Here is a 9094-nt window from a genome sequence, read left to right as displayed (position 1 = left end):
CTTAATTTGATTGGTTTGAATATCGATGCCAGTGTCTTATTTATAAACACTATATATAGGGCATACAGTTGACTTCAAAAACGGGATATAAAAATGGTGAATTCAAATGGGGTTAGAAAAAACCTAGAAGCAGCTTGCTGATTAGAATTTATCAAAAGGTTTTAAATGGAAATTGATTATGATCGTAAGTGGCGTCTTCAAACTAATTAAAAGCTAAATAAATTATCCTTAATTTTACATTATACTATATGTTGTGTGTGTCTGTGTGTCTGTGTGTTTAAACTAAATTCACATAACGATTCACAAAACAAAATTCTTTAGTCAATGCTGACCTAAACACATTGAGTTGAAATGGTAAATTGCGACCTCACATTCTGATTCCTAACGGAATAGTCAATTCCGCTCTCTATATATCTATCATGATACACTTGATTAGTTAACGTAGATTCCATTTCATGTTTTCAACAAGAAAATTGCGGTCTGGATAGTAAAGTTTTTTAGGTATTAATCTCGTCAAATATACTCATTTAATTTTCAAAAGTGTTTAAGATATGTGCTTCCTGTTAACGACGACCATTCATAAGTAATTACAAGTTCGAAAATTTCAATAATACCCTTTGAATCAAAAGTCAACGGAGGAAATAATGAAAACACTAATTACAAAATATACGATAATTTGGTGACTCAGATCTATATATGGCATTTTCTTATTAATTTATAAAGAATAGAGAGGATGATGACTTCATATCGGGTTATAATTAATATTTAATGAGAACTCAAATGGAGTTAGAAAAACCGACCCTAGAAGGACCTTGGTGATTTGAATTCTAAAAAGGTTTTAATTAAATGAAATTCATTAATAAGATCATAAGTGGCGTACGTGTTAAAAGCAAATTATGTTATCCTAAACTTAAGTTATATATGTATGTATGCATGCATTTATGTATGTATGTATGTATGTGTTTGTAAAGCTAAATTGAAATAACTCAATAAGCATCCACAAAAACAGCATTCTTTAGTCAACATCCTTAATTGCTGATCTAAGCATATTGAGCTGAAATAGTAAAATATGACCTGGCAATCTGTTTTCTAATGGAATAGTCAAATAGAATCTAAGATGCAGTTGATTTCGTTATAATATATCGATTCCGCGATTCAAAAAGAAAACTGCCGCATAGATAATATGAAATTGTTTTCAGGTAATGTACGTTGTTTAACTTTTTGTTGAATGTTCAGGAATACGTAATTCAGATATGTGCTTCTTGTTAAGGACGAGCTATTACTTTTATAATTACAAGTTCTGAAGATGTCAATAATACCATCTGAGTCAAAAGTCAACGAAGGAATAAAAGTCAAGGAAAGATATGTGCTTCCAGTTTTTTTTTCTCATATAGTTTGAACCACGGCATGCATGCAGACTGTTGAGGTTGATTAAAGCTATGATATTTAATATTAGGCTAATGATATGGAGGACTTTAATTCGAAGACTTGGCAAAAGTTTTGTTAGAAGAAATGAAAAAGTTAGAATGGACGTCATTGATTAGAAAATTGTTTTCACGGTATGGTGTCTTATTCTTATAATATTCACAGGCAAATTCCATATTTAATTTTCAATTATTTTATTTTGTCTAAGTGTCCGTTTTAGGCTAGTTTATGTTTCGTTTTGATGGTGCATCAACCCACAATTCATGCCTAGACAAGTATGATACGGTGGCAAATTGTTTATAAGCCTTTGCATTTTAAGGTTTCGAGAACCGATTTAAAGACACCAAACTGATCAAAAGCATAGACGAACATATAAACAACTAAATTTTGTTTGGGCGGGCGGGAAGTTGAACCTTGAAAAACAAGATATTATTATTAATCGTAAGATGGTCATATTTGGGCGATCCTCCATATAAGTCGGTGAATGTTAATGCCTCTACACCTATTTGACACCAGATCGATGTTGGGCGGGGCCCAATTAAGGGCAGAGGCCCAATATGTGTTTATTACGTATGTTATATGGTATTTTGGGGAATTCATTAATATTTGTACTTACGGTTTTCGGTTTATATTTCAGGTACTTTTGGTTCAAATTGTAAGAGTCTGGGATGATTGCAGAGCACACACCACCTCACTTCATCTTGGTTGTATGACAATGTTTTGGATTACCATTTTACTAATTTTAAAAATGATATTTTTGGGTATTATTTTTGAGACGTTACAAATTGATATCAGAGCCTTAGTTTGAGGGATTCGGACATACTCTCGGGTGTGTCTGAACTCAAACTGAGGATTTGTTAAAAAAATTCAAAAAAAAAGGGAAATATTTTTACAGAAAAGGGTTTACTAACACAAGTAAGGGTGTAGGGGATGCAATCGACCGAGCTCAAGTAAGTTTTCCCAAAATACTCATACATGTTATCTAATATGATTTGATTTGTGAATCTGTGAATCGCATGCTACTTAGGGCTAATGATATGCTCAGTGTTTGCATGATAGAATTCTAGGAGAGGTGCTTTTGTATGCTTATTGTATGAGCATGTAGACCAGTATTGATCAGTCAGTGATATGATGGCTTGATTAGGTTATGCTTGGTTCTGATTACTCGATGTAATTTTTTGTTGTCAGTGATATGTAATTGTATTTGTCAGCATGTTAGAGGGAGCAGGTAGGAGTCCCCTCTACTGCAGATGGAAGAGAGTGGTGTGGTGGTTGTCCTAGGAGAACCTAGGAAGAGATTTAGTGTCGGGAACCTTATATTGATGAGAGTTAATAGTATGGATAAAGAGTGACCTGGCGGATTCAAGGAAAACCTTGAGGAAAGTACGGATAGATGTGCAAGGCAATATGGGACCGTACTAACAGAAGCAGAGAATTCGTACTCGAGTCAAGGAGAGCTGCGATGAAACCTGGAAACTTGTGGAGTATAAGATCACTCAACAATATATATATATATATATGTGTGTGTGTGTGTGTGTATGTGTATTATGATGGTTTGTATCGTCTATTTTCAGTATGTGACTCTTCGAGGCAGACCGGTTGGTATTTCTGGTGCTAGTGAGTGCTCAAGCCCAGGTTTTGGAGCCGGGCAGTTGGATGATCAAACACAGGAGTTCATTACGTCTAAGATTATGCCTTGCATTCTCGAGCAGACTCTTGTGATCTACGGTACGATCAAGTAGGGTATGGTGGAGCTGTTGGAGGAGCGTTTGCGCTCTTTCCATTCTGAGATGGTGACCTTGATAGGGGCGCATTCATTGACCTTCATGGAGTTTTGGGCATGTGAGGCTCTTGACTACTACGAGGAGAAGAAACCGACATCAAGTAGGTAATGGTTAGCAGATGTTGCTAATGTATTTCGCACCAGCAGTTGTGTGGATTGGCAGTATCCTAACCATGATGAAGTAAGTCGATGGGTTGTGTTTGGTATGTCAAACCTAACAAACAAAAAATGGGAAATAAAAATCAATTCTTGTTTGAAAATGGTAGTAGTAGTGTTGTTAAAATCTCGACTAGGTTCTGAATCTCCAATTAGTCCTTAGGCGTTACCCAGCCGACTAGAAGACCCCTAGATATTAATCTATGCCTACACAATGAGCGAAGCAATAGAAAACGATGAAATTTTAACATTTTGAAGAAGTTCTATGTCAACAAAAACTATTTGAGGAATGACTAGTGTTGTCTTAATCATAATAACCTATTTGTTATGATATTAGTGGTATTTACGAACTTTGTTACGAAATTAGTCATCTTTAATTATTTCTAAATTCAACAAGTTAGCGATTTAGGGTCCCCGATGAATCCCTCAATTAATCTCAACCTAGCCGATTAACCCCTTAACCTCAGTCCATCCACCGACTAGCTAATGTCGAGTGTTTTTTATAACTTTAGGTAGTACATAGTAAATATGTGTAACATCCCGTTTGTTAAATAAATAAGTAGATAAAAAATCAATAATAATAGTAGCCTTGAATGTGGAATAATTCATAAAACCGGGACATATATGAGGAACAGAACGCACAACATTTGATCATATACGAAGATTAGGACACGGTCCAACCATTCAAAACTGGGTCATATATGGCTAAAAGAGCCCGATTCCAATCCCCAAACCGGGTCATATAAAGATTAAATATGGACCGGTTTCATTCAAATAACCGAGTCTTTTTCAAACTTGCAAAAACCAACTATAATCACATTACCGGACAACATGATTATAAAAATGTTGTGTTGCTGAGATGAGTTCATCCCTTTGACAATTTTGCCCCTGGTTTTGTCTTGCATCTGTGTGGTGGTTTCTTTTGGAGTTGCTGGCATACTTTCTTGATCTTCTCTGGTTCTATTTGTGATCCTGGTTGCTGATTGCATTCTAGATGTTGGTGTGTTTTATTGCTTTCTTGACCATTTTGCCCCTGCCTGGCAATTTTTGGTGTAGTGCTTGTTTACTGATGTTTTCTCCCTCTATTGATCTGTTTGCTTTTGTTCTGGTCTGCTATGCTCTCCATGTTGATGGTGGAATAGATATTTTCTATTTGGACCTTTTTACCCTTGTGGGGTGTTTTTCTTATTGTTTTTAGTTCTTTGTATGTTTTGCTTTTGTTTGTTTGATTCTTCTTGTTGCTCATTATTTTACTTTGTTCCAGCTTCATTCTTGTGTGTTGTTTACTAAAGTCATAGTTGAAAAAAAGAATTCATTAATCCACATTTATATTTGCTAAAAGAAGTCAAAACACCCGGTTGTAGAATATGGGTCATATAACTTCCTAGTAAGCGTGTTCTGTAGTAATACTAATAGAACCCGGTTGTTTTTCTCGAGACAAGGTCATATACCTATACGACTAAAAGTCCCGGTTGTTATGCTGGGAACCGGTTTCCTTAAGTGAGCATATATCCCGGTTTGTTAGAATGAACCGGGTCATATTGGTTGTTCCCTTTTAAGTCCTGGTTTTTTAATAATATATCGCAGTTTTTCTCGAAACCGGGTTCTAATTGGCGAGTCCTATAAAGCCTTTTGTAGTAGTGAGCTTCTTGTATTTCAAGCTCAAAAGCCTAAAAATATCCAACACACAATTTACATCCGCATTAAATCTCCTCGCAAAACCAATTTGATGATTGTCATCTTTTTATCGGTCAATGTAACAATTACATATTCTACTAATTTGATTAACTAGAGTGATTAAATCCTAATTCAAGAGACCAACATGAACCGAACCAAAATCAAACATTAGATTAAAACAAGACGGGTATTACTATATACAAACATGAATTAAAAAAACAATACCACTGATTACTTGCATAAAAGGTCGACGTCGATGCAAAACTGAAATCTAAAGTTTTACCCATAAATGGCTAAAAACGAAACAAAAACTGTTAATCTGAAAAAAAAAAAAAAAAAAAAAAATCTTAACTTGCGAAACTTAATAAACGAGTCTCTAATCGTGGTCTTCGGATCTCGAAAATCGCTAGAAAGTCGCCTAAATCACCTAGAAGAAAAGGCTAAAAATGTTATGTTTATAGAGATAAGCGTCATCAAGATAAGCACTCGGGAGGAAAATATGATCGTGTTTTTGGAAACACAGTTACAACGTGTAACTGTGAAAAAATGTCCCGAATTGAATCGATAAAATAAAGTACAATGCTACAATGCTATTAACGGTTTAAAATTAATAACCCATGATTTGAATTCCAAAACATACATATAAAAAAATCAATGTTCAACTTGTTCCAACAATTCTAGTAACTTTACATTTTTTTTGTTCGTTCCAAGGTACCCGTATTTTGTACATTCCAGCAACAACATTTTCTTAAACTCATTTATCAAAAATACATGTGACATGATTTGGTATGGCGGTTAACTACTACTTAGTAACAATGAATGATAATACCAAGCCTCAAAATATTTATGATCAACAACATTGTTATTAACAATCAGTTTAAACAAGTGGTCAAGGAAAGTGAAAACAATAAGAACCTACTTTCATGTCCATATTTAATATACAGTCTGTTTTCTTGGGAAAATTTCAAACACTAGCAATCTACTTACATTTTATAATACAATATAGATATTATGAAATGCAATACTGAAAGACACAACAAAGATCATCCGTTGTATCCATTGTTCAAGGGTCCTGACAAAAATACACAGTCGGGCATCTGCATAACGACCAACGTGTGACATTCACAACGCTGCCAACAAATGGTCATATACCGTATAACTATTCATCCCCATTCTTAACCCCAAGTTCTTGAGTATGTAATTGTACTTGGAGCTTCTAGAAACAAGGTTTGAGTATGTTGTTGTACTTGGAGCGGCTAGCAACAAGGTATTGCGACCGGACAAAGAACTACACTAATATTCGTCATTTCTTGACCCCTCATATAACATTACATATATGTAGTTCCCTTATGATATATTCCATACAATATACAATTACACCAACAAGTACTTATACAATAAGTTTTATCAACCATACGAGTTCCAACACAGGATAGTTTCCATCATCCAACTTAAACCCAAGCCAAAATTAGAAATTATCGAAGACGTCTTAAGAATTAATTATATCAAATTTATTCATCAACACAAAGTATAACCAAGAAATATAATAACCAAACAATGCATCGATTAGAATAAATCATAACCAATTCATATAAAAATTACAATCATTTAACAATTAATTTTAGATATTCTTTTAAAACAGAGCGATATTATGAGTACGTTAGACTTATTGGTAGTTTATTAAAAAAAAAAAACAAAAGAAGTAAGACCCTAATTTGGAGCCTTTCTCAAGAAAAAGGTGCCGCGTGTAGAGAGAGAGGTGTTAGAAAACAGGGATACTTTGTGGACGCGGGAAGAAATTATCCGGATCAACTTTGGCCTTGATTCGAATCAACTTCTGAAAATTGTCCCTTTTCCGGTACCTCTCACCCCAAAGACTGGCTTCTTCATAATTAGAACTTCCAACACCCAAATCTAGATCATTGTAGTTGGAATATGCTTCTCTTGGGTTCTTTGAGACATAAGGCGTCAGTAACTCGTCCAAGCTTCGAAGCCACATTATTCTCTTGAGCGATGTAGGGGTCGTGTCTGAAGTTTGACCGTTAAAATTAACAGTCTTGAGAATCTGTAACAACACCCCAGCTCTATGAGGATATGGAATTGCTGACTCTGAGTAATCAGCCATCCTTCCGCCAAAAGGATTGATCATGAGAAGTGCCGATCCGTCGTTTTGCATGAGCTTTCTCCATATCTTTCTTAGACCGCGTATGGGAATTGGTGTCCGGACATAGTCTGATTTGCTTTTATTGTTCAGCTTGGCTATAGCAGACCGGTTCGTGAGGATCTCAATTGGGGTGGAGCTTGGCAGGCCCCAAAACACAACGGTCGATTGGATGCTTCTAATTTCTTCACAAATCTCTCGTCTAACACCGAGCTCAGGAAATTTTTCGTCCAGCAACGGAAGCAATGTGTCCCTTGTGCCCTGATAAATTCCTTCGAACATAATCCGTATGGTTTTCTTGGTGGTGTTGCCAATATATTCGGCAAACACCTGAGTTCTTATGTGTAGATTTCTATCAATAGTTGGCGCAACGTATTGATATTTATGGAAAATTTTGGTTGCCCCTTCTTCCAAAGTTTTATTCAGTATGAATACAGTTACTTTTTCTGGAACCGGAACCAACCTGAGCTTCCATGCGAGAACGATTCCAAAACTGGAAGCACCACCTCCTCGTATTGCCCAAAACAAATCCTTACCCATGGACTTCCTGTCAAGAATATTTCCATTGACATCCATAAAGCGAACGTCCACAACATTATCAGCAGCAGTACCATATTTCCTCAGTAGGTTTCCGTAGCCACCACCGCCCATGTACCCGCCAACACCCACCGTGGGGCAAACACCTGCCGGGAAATACAAGGTGTCGGTCTTCTGAGAAATACTGTAATAGAGTTCACCAAGCACAGCACCTGGCTGGACCCATGCGCTCCTGTTAGCTACGTCCACGTCTATAGACCTCATGTTGGTGAAATCAAGCATAACAAAGGGAACATCAGCAGTGTATGATAGGCCTTCATAGTCATGGCCCCCACTCCTGATCCTCATCTCGTACCCATGTTTCTTTGCGCAGAATAGAGCCTTTTGGACAAGTGTTTCATCCACAGGTGTCACGATGATTGATGGTTTAGGAGTCGAGGGTTTAAGGAACCTAGTGTTTTGCACTGCGACTTGCCAAATGGGAATGAAAGAAGCATTGACAGGTGTGATAATGAGCTGCTGAGAGAAGGAGGTGACATTGTTGGATTTGGGCTGTATGCAACTTATGAAATTTTCCGTACCTGGTGTAACATCAACAAGGGAAGATAAGTTTGCCCATGAGTTAGAAAAGGAAAGACAAAGAACCAGAAGGAAGACACAGGAGCGTATTTGAGAGTACTTCTTCATCTTAATTTGATTGGTTTGAATATCGATGCCAGTGTCTTATTTATAAACACTATATATAGGGCATACAGTTGACTTCAAAAACGGGATATAAAAATGGTGAATTCAAATGGGGTTAGAAAAAACCTAGAAGCAGCTTGCTGATTAGAATTTATCAAAAGGTTTTAAATGGAAATTGATTATGATCGTAAGTGGCGTCTTCAAACTAATTAAAAGCTAAATAAATTATCCTTAATTTTACATTATACTATATGTTGTGTGTGTCTGTGTGTCTGTGTGTTTAAACTAAATTCACATAACGATTCACAAAACAAAATTCTTTAGTCAATGCTGACCTAAACACATTGAGTTGAAATGGTAAATTGCGACCTCACATTCTGATTCCTAACGGAATAGTCAATTCCGCTCTCTATATATCTATCATGATACACTTGATTAGTTAACGTAGATTCCATTTCATGTTTTCAACAAGAAAATTGCGGTCTGGATAGTAAAGTTTTTTAGGTATTAATCTCGTCAAATATACTCATTTAATTTTCAAAAGTGTTTAAGATATGTGCTTCCTGTTAACGACGACCATTCATAAGTAATTACAAGTTCGAAAATTTCAATAATACCCTTTGAATCAAAAGTCAACGGAGGAAATAATGAAAACACTAATTACAAAATAT

The 9094-nt window shown here is 35.9% G+C and overlaps 1 protein-coding gene across 1 annotated transcript; it reads right to left on the bottom strand.

Annotated features, from left to right (window-relative positions):
* Positions 1-6803: 6803 nt before the first annotated feature.
* On the bottom strand, positions 6804-8426 carry LOC128127165 (tetrahydroberberine oxidase-like). Its single transcript, XM_052765577.1, has one exon. The coding sequence runs from the start codon at positions 8424-8426 to the stop codon at positions 6804-6806; it is 1623 nt and encodes a 540-aa protein (XP_052621537.1).
* Positions 8427-9094: the final 668 nt, after the last annotated feature.

This window comes from Lactuca sativa, chromosome 1 (assembly GCF_002870075.4).
Source record: "Lactuca sativa cultivar Salinas chromosome 1, Lsat_Salinas_v11, whole genome shotgun sequence".
NCBI lineage: Eukaryota > Viridiplantae > Streptophyta > Magnoliopsida > Asterales > Asteraceae > Lactuca > Lactuca sativa.
The sequence above is the reverse complement of the archived record's forward strand: the minus strand, read 5'-3'. Positions and strand labels throughout refer to the sequence as shown.